Raw genomic sequence first — 15,730 nt, forward strand, 5'->3', positions numbered from 1 at the left:
TGGGATAATTCATGAGTTTATTGTTCAGGATAAACTGATGAATTAAACATAAGCATTGTACAAACACAGGCAAGTGGCAGTGAAACATCCTAAATGAAAGAATCAGTAAAAACAAACATGCGCACACACACACACACACACATACACAAGCATTTACATGCACACACATTCAGGCACACACATGCACACACACACAAGCACTCACATGCACACACATTCAGGCACACACACATTCACATTCACACACATTCAGGCACACACATGCGCGCACACACACACACACACACACACACGCATTCACATGCACACACATTCAGGCACACATGCTCGCACACACACATACACACACACACAAACACAAATGCATTCACATACACACAAACACACACATGCATTTACATGCACACACAAACACACACACATGCATTCAAACACATGCACACACATCGGCATGCATGCACACACAACATAGGCATGCACGCACGTACACACATACACACACACAAACACAAAAATCAAATTCAACTTGAGAATAAAATCCTAGCAAATTCTAATAGTACCATACATCCATTTCATGAATTGGAAGTGCAGAAAATAAATAAAACAAAAAAGGAAAGAGGTTAAAACATATGAAAGGGGGGAAAAAATGAAAAAAGCATGAATTCAAGTCCACTGCTCTAGTTCACTCCTATGAGACTACAGGTGAGAGAGAGGGGCCCTGGGTCTGATTGGCCCAGCCAGGTCTAGCCTGCCCACCTTGCGGCCCAGGCCTCTGCTGCAGTCTGATTTCACTGTCCTGCCATCTCTGACAGGGCACAGTGGAGGGGGTTGGAGAAGAGGGGAGGCAGGCGGCGGAGTGGGTACTCATTGCCCCCGTTTCAAAATGTCCAGTTTGAATTGCAAGCAGGTCGTGGGACAAGGAGTACTGTTTTGTGGACGTGTGTGTTAGTGGTGTGTTTGTGCTTGTTAGTGGTGCATTAGTAGTGGTTGTGTGTGTTTGTGTGTTAGGGCACGTGTATGCTTGTGGTTAGTTCATGTTACTGTTGTGCATGTGTGTTAGCAATCTGTGTGTCTTAGTAACGCGCATGTGTGTGTTAGCAATGTGTGTACATGTATTAGTAATGTGTATGTGTGTGTTAGCAATGCGTGTAAATGTATTAGTAATCTGCATGTGTGTGTTAGCAATGCGTGTATATGTATTAGTAATCTGCATGTGTGTGTTGGGGCAGGTGGGGAGGTAAAAGGGGGGTTCCCTAGCTTTATAGGGCTTGGGTCTTCAGCTCGATGGGGTCACCGCGGGGGTCCTGCTGGCTCTCGGACTCCGGGGGCCTGCTGCCCTTCAGGGTGGCCAGTCTTTCGGACAGACCCCGCATGCGAGGGAAGAGCATGAAGTCGTACAACAGCGCGCCCATGGCACCTCCAATCATGGGACCCACCCAGTACACCTGCACACGCAAAAGAAGAGCTAGGTTAGGAAATGCACTCACACATTCATACACAGTAAGGTCTTGGCTAGCACACACAGTAAGGTATTGTTTATCACACTCACACACAAGCGCGCACACACACACACACAGAGGAAGGTCTTCATTATCAAACACAATTTGGTAATTCCATCACATAACTATACACCTGCATTAAATGCACATCATTCTTATTGCTATAAATTACATTGCCCCAACATCTCAAATATTCAACCTGTGCCCTGTAATGGTACATTTAACTGCTGTCCTGTTTGAGACACATTCACATGAAATAAAAATGCATAAAGACAGTACTATAAACAAGAAAATACATATATATATATATATATATATATAAATATATATATATATATATAACACCAATTGTGTCAATGTGAGTAAACCTCTTCTAAAATTTAATACTTGCCTGTCTTCAGTTATCAAATACCTAATACCTATCATTCAATTTATTGGGTAATAAACTGGTAACAAAATTATATGACTTATTTCTTGTTATTCACATATAAAATCACATTGAAACTATGTATATAATAGACTTTCATCTTATATATATATGTATATAGTGTTTTCAGAAGCATTTTACATGGGATCAGCAATATCAACTTAATCTATCTTAACATGTAGATTTCCTTATATAATTTAACCCGTGGAATATATGAAAACAATAAATCTGCTCTCCTCAGATTTTTAAAGTACACAGAGGCCAAAGTAACGGCAGACGCATCTCTTACCCAGTGATTCACAAAGTTTCTGACCATCACAGCTGGGGCGAAAGACCTGGCAGGGTTCATCCCAGCTCCAGTGTAGTACATCTACAGCAAGTACAGCATCTCTTAGACATATTATATCAACCGTTCGTAATTTTACTATGACATGATCTGTGTAAAACATGTCAGCCCATTTACATTTTAAAATATTTTCTGACATTTGATTTGTAATCTGGTTGTAAACAGTTGAAATACTGGACACGTTTCAGTCAATTAATGTTGTATGAATACAGGGGTCAATGACAACATATGCGACTTGCATTTTAACTGCAGTTAATTATACTCGAGCATGTGTGGACTCTGGCATGGTGATTAATTGGAGTGCCTGTGTGTTTTTTTGGGACGGTCCCTTACCCCCATCAGGTGGCCAATGGTGACGGAGAAGCCGATGGCCAGGGCTGCAGAGCCCAGTCGGCCGTTGCGGCGATCGTCAGTCACGGCAAAGACGCAGACCACCAGCTGCAGCGTGAGGAAGACCTCCACGGTGGTGGCCATGCCCAGGCTAACGCCTGGCTGTAGCTGAGGGGGACAGAGGAGACACCTATTAATCCACACATACGACAAGCAGACCAGGAGCATTGGGATTTTAAATGTCTTAAATACATATTTATTGAACTATGCTTGGTAAATGCAGTTTGTTCTTCTTGTTATTATATCATTTTTAACCGAAAGATATGAGTATTCGAGGTGAAATGATGAAACTGACATCTCTGGGAACAGATAAATATTGCACAAGGGTTTCAGGAAGGAAAACAAGCAACAGTGCTGTGTGTTTTCCAATGATCCAGTGGGCTATCTCAAGCAGCAGACTGTCAAAACTGTGCCAAATAAAAACTCAGGAATCAGAGCACCACTCTGTTCAGTAGAAATCCGGTTCCTTTTAGCTTTACCTAAGGACTTTCCAGTAGAAGACAGGAAATAAATACACAAAATTGCTTCATTCGGTTCATTGATGCTAAATGCAGGAATGGTGCAGCGTGTAACTTAAAGTGCTGTCTTTTATGACCCTCAGTATCTGCTGTGATGGAACACTTTAAACAAGGACGGATGCAAACCACTCTACCAGTCCAAAGAATATCACATCAGTGCATATAGACATTTCAAAACTGACTCAGAAAGAAATATATATGAAGTATGTATTCCTATGATATTCTTAGCCAGTCACAGCACAATGAACACATGCTGCACTAGAGGAACAGTGAAGCTTTATAGTACCTGGCTAACATAGCACTTCTGCCTCATTACACAACCTGAAGGAGAGATTTCTGAAGCCAATCACAACAAATGACAGGTTTCCTTCTACTCTGCATATGCCCACTGCCTAGCTCCCCACCCCTGTAAGTGCTGCAGATGGACAGCTCTTTCAGGCCCTTGTTCCTGATTTCCAATAGCCTGGGTTCCATGAGAAAAGCAGCTATACTCATCACACTGTTAAGTATTTTAGCAGCAGATGATGGTCAAATTTCCACCAGCTCTGATAACATTTTCCTTAAAGTTTGTATTAACCAGTCATTTATAAAGGAGGCTGCAACAGAATGTTGGGGTGTTGCATGGTAACGTAAAGCAACATGTATTTGGTGTATGGAAGGTCCGTGGGGTTTGGTGCTGTTCTGGTCTCTGACACCGCTACGGGAAACATTACCCCGATCGGGGAGAGAGGGCACGTGCCCGCGGGCGCTTACCGTGTTGAGCGCCAGCGTGCCCCGCATGTTGTGGGGCGTGACCCCGTAGAGGACGGCGGCGCCCGCCATCGCCCCCAGCAGCTGGGCCGCCATGTAGAAGACGGCGCGGAACAGGGACATCTGCGAGCCGATCAGGTAGGCGAAGGTGACGGCCGGGTTGATGTGGCCGCCGCTGATGTGGCCAATGGACTGGATGAGCGTGGCGGCCGCCAGCCCGAAGCAGAAGGCCACGTGCAGGACGTGGTGCGGGCCCGCCGTCCAGCGCAGGGCCGCGCCCAGCCCGAAAAACACGAAGAACATGGTGCCGAAGAACTCCGCGAACACCGCCCGCCAAAACGACATCGACCTGAACTCCCACATCCTCACCAGAGGTCAGGGGCCAAAGGAAACACTGAGTGGGAAAGAGAAAGTAATGCGGACGCTTCGCGTGAACGCCCTTTTTTCACTCAATCGGACGACTGTGAAGCTAATTTTCCTATGGGCTCGGACGCTTCAGACCTCAATTTCAAAAACTTTCTTCGCCCAATCTTGACGTTTTTCTTTCATCAACAAAAAAAGACAAAGTCGAAAAAATGATCTAAGACTAAGGACGCGCCAACGCGTGAACAGTTTGACATACGGCTGAGCTGGACCCCACTCAGCTCGCCTCGTTTGCGTTTGTCCGCAACGTCAGCCTCTGGACTCGAGCGGTTTCATACAGGCATCGGTGTGCGTGCAGAAAGACGGGCGGCGGCTGGTTTTTTGTAGTTTTGTTTTGTTTGGTTAGTTCAGAGGATCTGTGCATCTATGTGAGCCTGATGGTTGGGGTTAGGAAACAGACATGGAGAGCATGTCCTGCAGGTATTCAGGCTCTCTGATAGTCCGGGAGGGCAGACGAGGGGGATTTATAATGGCCTGGGGGCCAAAGGGACACCATAATCCCCCAGGGGGCGGCCCAGTGGGAGGGGGCGTCCCTAAATTGAAAAGTTAACCCTTCCCTTACCCTTCTGTGGCAGTCAGACTGTTTCCAGTGGTTTATACAGATTACAAAGGTGTGTGTGTGTTTTACTGGGGTGGGGAGGAACAGCTCAAGTGGCCTTAATAGGTTTAAATGAAACGACAATGATGATTACAGTGGATGCTGAGTTTTGATTTTGTTGTTCAATGTCATCCTTATATTGGAATCAGGGATGGTATGCTCTCACACTAGCATACAATTCTCTCAGTGCATATATAGATAAATACTATTGTATTATTGTGTTATTTGATCACAGATGTTAGATATCATAAGCTCCTAATCAGCAGAAACAGGTGTGTTCAGGTAACTCAGGTATGAGGGCCAGGGGTCCTGACACCAGAGTGAATAAGCTTTTGTGATGGACAGCCCCGTCAATCGCTCTAGAACTGGGAGTTTAGACATTTCCTCTTGACTAACCAGAGAAACTGTGAAGTGTGAAAAAGATAAGCCGTTTCTCTGTATGGAGTTAGCACTGACTCTAAAAAAAGGCCTCCACAAATGATACCACTTGCAATAGCATAAGAGGCCCCACTTAAAAGGGCCTTAAAATAACAATTAGTGAATCTGTACACGGAGAACATGTTTTAATAATATCATTGCAGGCCTTATGAATGTATGCTCTCATATATGTTCCTGCATGCATTTGGGTGTGATTTATTGTGTGTGTGTGTGTGTGTGTGTATATACCTCTTCATAAGAGTGTGAAAATCTTAAAATTACATATGAACACTCAACATGTAAAGAGTACACATGTGAACTATAAAAAAAAAACAATTATAAGATGAGAGCAGAATAAAGTAACCTATGCTATTTATTTCACGTTTTGTTTTCAACTGTTAAAATTGTAGAAAAAAGCCAATCACATTTAAAAATGTCCAGTTTACATATGACAATTTTCTTTTTATGTGAATGTTAAATTCTCATGTGAAATTGTGATTTACACAATTAAAAGGCTAATGATTATTCATAAGGGGCAATAAATTAATATAATAATTTCATTGGGTGTGATGTAATTAACATGCTGCAACTAAGTAACTTGTCTGCAGTTGACATCTGTTCAGTAAAAACATAGCTTACTTGTCTTCTCAAAAACCAAAATAAAACAAACCATTGATTAAAATGTTAAAAATAATGTATGTGTTCATTACAGAGACATTTAAATCTACTGGCCTGAAAAAGTCCAAGTTAAAAGTTAAACTGCCCAGACTGAGTTTAAAGCAAGTAGGGATGATTCTTGCCTTATTGTTGAAGATATTGTATGAATGAGGGAAGAATGAAAGGTGAGCACCAGTCTGCCGATGACCTTAGTTTTGGTCTCATCTAAAATATTATTTGGTTCCTATCAAACTTTGATTTGAGAATCAGGTCCATCCATCCATTCATTCATTTTTCAAAAGGCAGGAATACACCCTAGACAGGTCACCAATCCATTGTAGGTCCCACATACCATTCACACACACATTCATACACAAAGACCATTTAGACTCTCATATTGACCTAACTTGCATGTCTACAGACTGTGGGAGGAAACCAGAATACCCGGAGGAAACCAGCAGGAAGATCTGTAAGTTTAAAAAACGTTATTTACATTTTCTTGTTTTGTGTGCATGTTATTTTTGCTTTACTGACAGAGCAGTTATTGAATAAACAACAGTGACAAGGGAATTTTGGCATAATGGGGGACCATCCATACCATTCTGATGGTAGTACATTCATGAATCAATTTCACTGGAGTCTGGAACAGCGAACATAATCAAACAAAAGAGACCTATTTCACAGCCAGTACAAAAGAGGGTCACAATATTTCAGTCAAACTGGACAAGTTCAAAAGAATACCTGAACAGAATAACATGACCTGACAATTTATGGAGTAATTTAAATGATGAAGTGTAACACAATCACTGCTACTGCTACCACTATCAACCTCCGTCACAGTGGAGTGTCTCAGTAACCACTGGGTCACATTCATTTATTAGCTTTAGTGTTCTGTAATTCTTGTTAGTATTTATTGCTGAAGCTGAAATGTTGAGACTGTCTCTACAAGAGTCCAGCATTACGGACATATCAATACAGAAAAAAGGCAATAAAAATATGTTAATCCTTTGATTCTTGATAATTGCCAATCAGGCAATTATTTCAAATAATGCTATAATGCCACCTTAAAATATTCTGGGTACCATAATGGCTTTCTGTACAAATATACTGCAGAGTAATGCCATAATACTTTAATGATATTAGGAGGCAGATAAATATGATTTTCATAAAATAATTTAGACACTTGTACTTTTGAAGGTTTAGTTGTAAAGGTGCAATTACATCACAGGTGGTCACCTTCTTAAACACATACATTTTCTTTGCCATGGGTTTAGGAAGGAGAAATTGAGGTGGTGGGGGTGCATGTGTGTTTACAAACCCCGAGCATGCTCAGTGTGTTTATAAACCTTGGGCATGTTCAGTGTGTTTACAAACCCTGAGCATGCTCAGTGTTTTTAGAAACCTTGGGCATGCTCAGTGTGTTTACAAACCCTGAGCATGCTCAGTGTGTTTACAAACCTTGGGCATGCTCAGTGTGTTTACAAATCTTGGTCTGGCATTTCATGGGCAATTTACTGTTAAACCTCTCCCTGAGGCATTGTGAATACATGCCATTCAGTATCAAGAGAACCAGCACCCTATCTGCTTCACCAATCGACAATTTCTCAATAAGCATCTAATTCTTCATTTCCCCCAGCAATTAACCCCTCCCCATTCCTACAAAAGTCCACCCTTCCAGCTCCATCTCTGACTGCGATCAGTGAAATTTGCCCCTGGCCTTTTTGCACTTTCCCCCTGGTTCTGGGCCCTGTGGGCCCGTTGGGTGCAGAAGTGATTAGACAGAGGTATGCATTGTGTGGGGCTGCAGGGACTGGATCCCCAGATAAAGCCCTGGAAAATCCCCCATTTGGAGCTGGGGGTGGGGCAGAGGGCGGGGGGGCATTGAAGTTCTTCACTGGGGCATCGCGCTGACGAGCAGCCACAGAGACAGGCTGAGGCTGAAAGAGTACTGCTGTGCTCAACATTTCACTCCACGTGCTTTACACATATAGAGAACACACAAAACAAAATGCTGGCAGCATATGGTTTTGCTGTTTTCTATTGTGCATGTGTGCGTGTGCGTATGTGTGTGTGTTTGTGTGTGTGTGTGTGTGCATGTGGAGTCGGAACGCTGGAATGAAATAATGTGGTAAGTGTGCAATTTATCCTTTTTAAATGTTCTTTATTATTCCATGAAATTTCACTTAAAAAAATACTTGACATAAACATTAGACTACAATGCTGTTTCTCTGACAGGAGGTTGCCCTCTACCATGTGTGATCATCCATATGATAGAGAGAAATCTCCCTCCCCCCTCCCCAAAAACACAACAACAGTACAGTAAAACATAGGCAGACCACTGCTTTATGCATGAGAGAGATCAGTTTTCGGGACTGGGATTGACAGAGTTATCCAGTTTAGTCAGATTGCCAACTGCCTGTTTTGCAATCTTTTGACATCATCCCCTGCTTTTGACACCTCTTACCCCTAGATAACAAGATCGTCTGGGTAATATTCTTCATCAGCATTCAGACTAATCCCTCACATCCATTTCCCCTGAAGTGTTTTATGGAAAAAAAACACTGCACCTGCTAATTAAGTTACACAAAAAAGAAAGAAAAACACATTAATTAAGGTTCTTCACATCTCAATTTGATGGAAAAACCATTGCACATGCTAATTAGTTAAACCCGAACCAAATAGGTTGATATATTTTGTGAGAAAACCATTGTACCTACACAATCATTTAGGTTCTTCACGTGTAGCTCTCAGACATGTTGCCTCTTTGAAAAGCCATACTGAAAAGGCAGAGTGGAAGGGCCTAATGGTGGGTCTCTTAGAGCAGCGAGAGGAATCCACTCTCTGTCCTCAGCCTGCAGCTCGCAGGTCAGTACAGGAACGAAAGAACATAGTGCTGCTTTGGCTAGTTTCTCAATCAGAGTGGCTGCTGTGAAAATGCCAGATGCTTCGCAGACTTTCAGACTATTTGAATGACATGCAGAAAGGACAATAAATAATAAATAAATAAACTGTTATGAATGAAGCGCTATTGCACTCTTCTTTTTTAAATGTAATAACCAACAGATCCAAAATCTACAAAAACACAACAGTGAAATATTTTTTAAAGTGCAGAGCAGCACAACTGCTATCTGTCAATTTGTCTTGATTTGGTGGGTCCCCCACACAATTGCAGTGCCCCTGTCCACTGTTTGCCCTCAGCCAAAGACCTCTAGTACTGTAGAAAATTATATATCGTTGGATTTCTCCACAGGAATCGTTATCTCCGGCAATAGGCAATACCTTAGTTTTCCACATATACATGACAGGTTAAGTCAGAGGAGCAGTTTGGGTAGAGTGGTCAATCAATGAATTAATCAAATCTTATTTACACTGTGCATTTTATAAGAAATTTGTCACAAGACGTTTCACAGTATACCCTCACCAGTGGTGAACTGCCATAGTTAATGGTTATGGAGGAAAGCTTACGGTAACACCATAGCTATGGTAAGCCTATGGTAAGGCCTCAGCTTTTTTTTTGTCCTACATGACATTGTGCATGTTACTTTGGTTGGTACAGAACAGTGTATGGCTGCATGCTTTCTTTCGAATGATTAGTATTTGATGAATACTGGTCAGACCTGGGTCAAATACATATACTTTTCTACGCTTTACTGATCTTGTCTGGTGTATTGGCACCAATGGAATGCTCTCAAAATGTGCAAACCCTGCCTTCTGGTCATACTGGCAGGCTCAATTATACCAGGCAAGATCTATAGAGCACAGAAAAGTATTTGAATCCAAATCAAATACGTATTTGTCCAAGATTTGATACTGGTATAATTATGGGGTGTCTATCTTTTCTCACCAGTATGGGTCTGCCCTCACGCTGGTCTTAGTTGTGGTCGTGTTTGTGGGCCTGTTTGGCCCTCATGGCAGTCTGAGTGACGGTGGACAGTGAGGATCGGGAGACGCTGGCCGTCTCGATGATCTCAATGTCCTTGCAGGTAAGGCAGGCCACAAGCTTCTGCCGAGAGGCACTGGCCGCGAAGAAGAACTCGTGGGACACCCCGGCAAGGATGGCCCCCAGCACTGGCCCAATCCAGTAGACCTGTATGAGAGATGGGGCAGGGGACCAGAAGGGAGGAATCAAAGGAACATTCATCCACAGACAGTTTCTATGTACATTTGAACTGATGAACTGAACTACTAATACAGCTGTGATTACTAGCACAGCTGTAATTACTAACAGAGAAACATCTGCTAATAAAGCAACAACTGCTAATACAGCTATAACCACTAATATATCTACAACTACTAAAACTGCTGTGATTACCACTACAAACAGCTGGTAATAAACCAACAACTGCTAATACAGCTACAATCACTAAAACACCAACCAGCCACGACTAGCTGTGATTACTACTACAGCTGTGACTACTAATACAGCAAGAACTTTTTAATAAAACCACCGCAAATGCCATTGCAATTATTACAATGTCTACTACTACTGTTGCTATGGATAATATTATATCCAATACAATAATTACAACATTATTATTATTATTATTATTATTGATGGTGATGATATTGATTATGATGAACATATTAATAATGATTATGATAATAATAATGATGATGATGTGGAGCTCCACATTGGCAGGCTGGGGTTTGGGGAACTCACCCAGTGGTGCTCCCAGATTCCTGTGATGATGGCGGGACCCAGGGAACGAGCAGGATTCAGGCTGCCCCCAGAGAAAAGGCCCTAAAGACACGTAAAATAACCGAAAACTTATTCCAGCGTACAGTATATTATAACAGTGTTATTACATCTGCTGCTTATGCTGTTATGACTGGTTATACTAGGCGTATTGAATGTAGGCCGTATGGCATATTGTTCGATTGGTGTTATTAATTATACAGTATTGACTGAGGCCGGCTGCTGCTGGATGGGACTTGGCCACGGGGTCTCACCGCGGTTAGAATTCCGGCGCTCAGGGAGAACCCGATGGCCAGGTTACCGGGCTCAGACCCCTCCCGCCGCCGCTGCTCCTCCACAGAGAAAATGGTGAAGACCAGCTGGAAGGTGGCCAGCACCTCCATGCCAAGAGCCTGGCCAGCATTACCCTCCGAGGACACCTGCAGTGAGACAGACTGAGTAGCACAGTGCAGAGGGACACACACAGACCAGCACAGTGCAGGGAGACACAGAGTAGCACAGTGCAGACACACAGAGTAGCACAGCTCAGAAAGACACACAGAGTAGCACAGTGCAGAGACACACAGAGTAGCACAGCTCAGAAAGACACACAGAGTAGCACAGCTCAGAAAGACACACAGAGTAGCACAGCTCAGAGAGACACAGAGTAGCACAGCTCAGAGAGACAGACACAAAGCAGCATGGCTAAGAGAGACATAACCTGAGTAGTACAACTTAAATGTGCATCTGCAGAAGCACCATCATGGGGCCCCTAGTTCACCTTGCTGACATAGCATTTGGCAGCAGATTTGAGTGGTAGGGCCAGGTAGAGGATTCCAGCCCCCAGGGTGGCCCCCAGACACTGGCCCAGGATGTAGGCTACGGCCCTCAGCAGGTCCAGCCGGCGGGTGGCCAGGAAGGCCAGTGTAACAGCAGGGTTCACCTAGAGGGCACAGGACAGGTAGCCTTCAGACTCAAGTCCTCACTTGATCATTGCTGAAAAGATGTTTAACCGAATCACTGATCTTAAAATTCATCTTGATTCATCTTGATCTTATTCACTCATCCACTCAATAGGTACCTTGTCCATATCTATGCCCTACCTGTACCCCTCACCTGGGCTCCACTCATCTCCCCAAAACAGTGCCCCAGGCTCACTGCCACCATCCCTGCAGCCAGGGCAGGGTACAGGGGCCCTTGAGCAACATCGCCGGGGCCCGGTACCGAAGCGCCCAACACCGCCGACACGAAAATGAGTGAACCGAGGGTCTCTGCCAGCACCCCACGCCAGAACTGTCGTCTCTGCAGCTCCTGAAGAGGAATGAAGCATTATGGGACTGAAACAAAAAAATCACTCTAAATTTGGACATCACATTTAGAAACAAATTGCCACACAGTGTCGCAATGGACAAAGAAAACATAATTGAACCAATTAGGGGTAGAAGGACTAGTAAAGTATTCCCTGAGCCATCCCTGCAACAAATTGAGACATTCATTTTAGTAATCCCCATGGGTTTCACTAATAATGGCTAAACTGAATAATGTGGTACAAATAATAACAAGGTCATAGAGTAGCTGATCCTTTTATGGTCATCGTATTGCATAAACGCGGACTTGGTATATTGTCCTTTTGTGGCTCTTTAAGGCAATTTTTAAGCCATGGGTTTTGCTTTTCTAAGAGCAATCAGCTGCCTCATCACCACAACATCGCCCATGATCCCAGGGTACACCTCTCTTCTCCTGTAAGAGCTGGTTATAAAGCAGACAGGCACGCGTTTGACGGTGTCAGTAGGTCTGGATCAGGTCGTCAAGCCTGTCACTAAGGAGATGACATCACTGCTCTCAGGGCTGCTGAGAGGCATGGATCCCTTTGTTCTGAGGGACACAGAAGAGGCCCACAGCCCTACACTCAGAATCAAAGACCGGATCATTCATTCAGCTCAACAAGGCTTAATTAATAGGCAGAGATGCGGTGGGCTCTGAATCAGCCTTTCCTGAAACAAACACATCACCTAGTAGATGCCACAGTGTTCTGGCTTCGTTTTGAGACAAATGCATCAATGGAGGTTCAACATTAATACATGTCAGATAAGTACTGACAATACACATTTAAATACACTTTTAATAACACTTTTAACATACAAAGTCAGAATTCTAAAAGATTAGATCATGGTAATGAAAATTGGACTATTTTGTTTCTATAGGCTGCACTCTTCAGTGGAAACCATTTTGACATGACCTCACTCCTACTGGCTTTGACGTGTGCACTATTTCAGTCCTCTGCCTTTTTTTTCTCAACCGTCAAGGAAGCAATCATGAGGGTCATTGTTCCAAAACAGCAATCCAGTTCAAGATGGAACAGCAAAGTCAAATCCACCTGGAAGTTTCATTCTGCAACCCAGTGCTCTCAGAAGCCGTGAGGGGGGACTGGCTGTCCCAGACACCTGTGTGGTGTGTATTCACAGAGTTTTACCGCGGTCTCTCTCTGTTTCCACACGGTGCCCCGCATTCCCCTGCCGTCGTATGGGTCCCAAGGCTGGGTGCGTATCCCCCCCCCCCCCCACCCATCTTACCTCGCGCAGCGCCATGATGGGTGTTGAGTGCGTTGGTCCGTCTCTCTCCGGCTGCTCGTCCGGCATGTGGGGCTGTGAGCTCGTTAATGACACTGGAGGAGCGTTCAGGAGGACCTGCACAAGCCCCCCCGGCAGCCCGCCCTTCCCCGCCTGCCCTTAAAGACGCCCTCCCCACTCCCCCACCCAAGCTCATAACAGCTTTACAAACAGCCCACTCAGACTAAAGTGGGCCAGCTAGTGGTACTGTGAGCAGAACAGGAACAAGTAGTATCTAAAATATGAAATATAATTTTTCTTTTTATTAAATAACATTTTCAGTATGTTTTCTGAAATCTGTTATTAGGAGATGGCTGCATGCAAGTCAAAGAAACCCAAGGTCAAGGACTTTTGACAATTATACCTTTCTAATGACCCTCAGACCAAAAATGCCATTATACCCATATACTCATTTACATTTATCAAGTGGAAACTATACCAATCCAGAAGAAAAGAGAAAGGAACCCCTGTGAGAGGCTGATCGGAGATCATGCCAAAGCTGCAATCAAACATGGAAATGTAATGTTTTAGAGCCGACTTCTCAGCCTGCAGAAAGACTGGTCATCAGAGTCCACTCTGGCTGTTTAAAAATTTCTCTACTGTTTAAATATCTTATTGCCACAAGGGGAAGCATGGTAAACGCAGCATTGAAAAACAGTTTGGACTCAATTTATATCCCCCTCGGCTTACCAACCTAAGCATCAGGTCTCCTTTCCCGAACCCACTTGTGTGGTACAGCGCACATTGCCATGGCTACAGCCGCCTTTCATCCTTCCTGTTGCCATGGTGCCTTTTGTGAAACCACAACAGTAAATAACTTGCCCTCCCTTTCAGACATGAAAGAGGGAGCACATCAACCCAATTTAATATAATTTAATAAACCAAATGGACCCCAAACCTCAAACAAGCGCCACTAAGGGAGGGATTCATAGTTTCCCATCGCCAATCCATGTATGGTGCTGGTCAAATTACTCAACTCATTACTTTCTGCCAAAATGTAGCTGGTAAATGATTTATTTGAATTATTAGTTATAATAGTAAGAGCTGCTCACTGACTGCAAAGGAGGGCCGTTCCTGTTGAGTGGCCAGCCCTGAAGGCAGATTAGAGAGGGTCTAACAAGAAAAGGAGAGCGTTCAAGAACCTAAAGAAATAGGATGTTGCTTCTGGATGGCAGAGGGGTTAGGAGTGGGTTTTGGAGATCGTTTGAAGGCTGTTGGGACACAACCAGGGTACAGGGATGAGTTCACCAGGGAGATGAAGAATGGGGGGCTGTCAGGAGAGATGGGCTGGAGGAGGGGTGTGGAGTGGGATTTAGGGAGCATGTAGTTGGACAGTGTGATAGCAGGAGTTGAGAGGTCAGCACCCTGTAAGAGGAGAGAACGCAGGAAGAGAGGGCAGGGATAATGAGTGGGGAGAGAAAGTGAGGCAGACAGGAATAGTCCTTAAAAATGTGGATGGAGATATTAAAGTGCATAATGCAACTCACACTAACGTGTGTGTATGCGCAAGTGGTTTTGTGTGTGTGTGTGTATGCGCATGTTGTATGTATACATATATATGCACTCTCCCATGTTGGATTGAGGGGGATTCTGCAGACTGGGTCCAGAATGCACTGGTTGGGACGGTGTGTGGGTGTGCCCATTGTGGGGGGAGATTACTCTTCCAATGCTGGTAACCCTTCTATTGTGGAAGTAAGCCCCGGTGCAGGACTAGTGTGAAACTTGCTAGCGTGGGGACTTTTCGGTTTCCAACCCCCCAGAGTGCTGACGAGGACACAACTCCCACACCCCCCCCCCCTCATTTCTGCCAGCTCAGGGAAACCAGTGGTGGACCCAACAGGTTCCCTTTTACCATTGGACAAAGTGCGCTGTCCTTTTCACCGCACCCCAACCCAGCACTGAGTCCCCTTGAATATTACACCATCCTATCCCGTTTAAACAAGACATCTTTCAACACCCCCCACCTTGGTCCACAGGTATGACAGAGACAGACTCAAAAATACTTACACCATAAAACCATAAAACATATGACAAGGTAAAGAGAGCCAGACCCATGTTAGGTTAGCATAGCAAAGTACCTCTTGGTCTAGTATTGCCCTCCCGTCTTACACAGTGTAAATTTTGGGCATGGCAACTGACTGATTTTCCTTTAAGGCAGCGCATGGACTCCTTGCTGGCTATGGAATTAAAATGCACGTTGAGATAGCTGGTGTGGGGGATCCAGTAGAGAGCTCAGCTGGGACTGACAGGGGGAGGGACCAGAGCCATGTGCGACCGACAGGCCTCACAGGGGGCCACATGGCAGGCTAGACGCCTCCGCCAGTTTCCGAATTATAAATGCGCAAGCCAGGCTTGCAAAGTGCAGCACGGTAAGAAGGAGTGGCTGACATCACATGCTTCAAAGGAGAGCACATGGTTGTC

General features: G+C 44.3%; 2 protein-coding genes across 2 annotated transcripts; both read right to left on the minus strand.

Annotated features, from left to right (window-relative positions):
• On the minus strand, positions 1-4,813 carry LOC135238170 (lens fiber major intrinsic protein-like). Its single transcript, XM_064305886.1, has 4 exons — positions 3,934-4,813; positions 2,606-2,770; positions 2,216-2,296; positions 1-1,445 (listed from the first exon to the last, which is right to left on the minus strand). The coding sequence occupies exons 1-4, from the start codon at positions 4,291-4,293 to the stop codon at positions 1,260-1,262; spliced, it is 792 nt and encodes a 263-aa protein (XP_064161956.1). The 5' UTR covers positions 4,294-4,813; the 3' UTR covers positions 1-1,259.
• Positions 4,814-9,260: 4,447 nt separating this feature from the next.
• Positions 9,261-13,365, minus strand: LOC135238336 (aquaporin AQPAe.a). Its single transcript, XM_064306118.1, has 6 exons — positions 13,274-13,365; positions 11,817-12,011; positions 11,482-11,643; positions 10,976-11,140; positions 10,686-10,766; positions 9,261-10,112 (listed from the first exon to the last, which is right to left on the minus strand). The coding sequence occupies exons 1-6, from the start codon at positions 13,337-13,339 to the stop codon at positions 9,897-9,899; spliced, it is 885 nt and encodes a 294-aa protein (XP_064162188.1). The 5' UTR covers positions 13,340-13,365; the 3' UTR covers positions 9,261-9,896.
• Between the last annotated feature and the right edge of the window lie 2,365 nt (positions 13,366-15,730).

The sequence above is a fragment of the Anguilla rostrata genome, chromosome 13 (genome assembly GCF_018555375.3).
Source record: "Anguilla rostrata isolate EN2019 chromosome 13, ASM1855537v3, whole genome shotgun sequence".
NCBI lineage: Eukaryota > Metazoa > Chordata > Actinopteri > Anguilliformes > Anguillidae > Anguilla > Anguilla rostrata.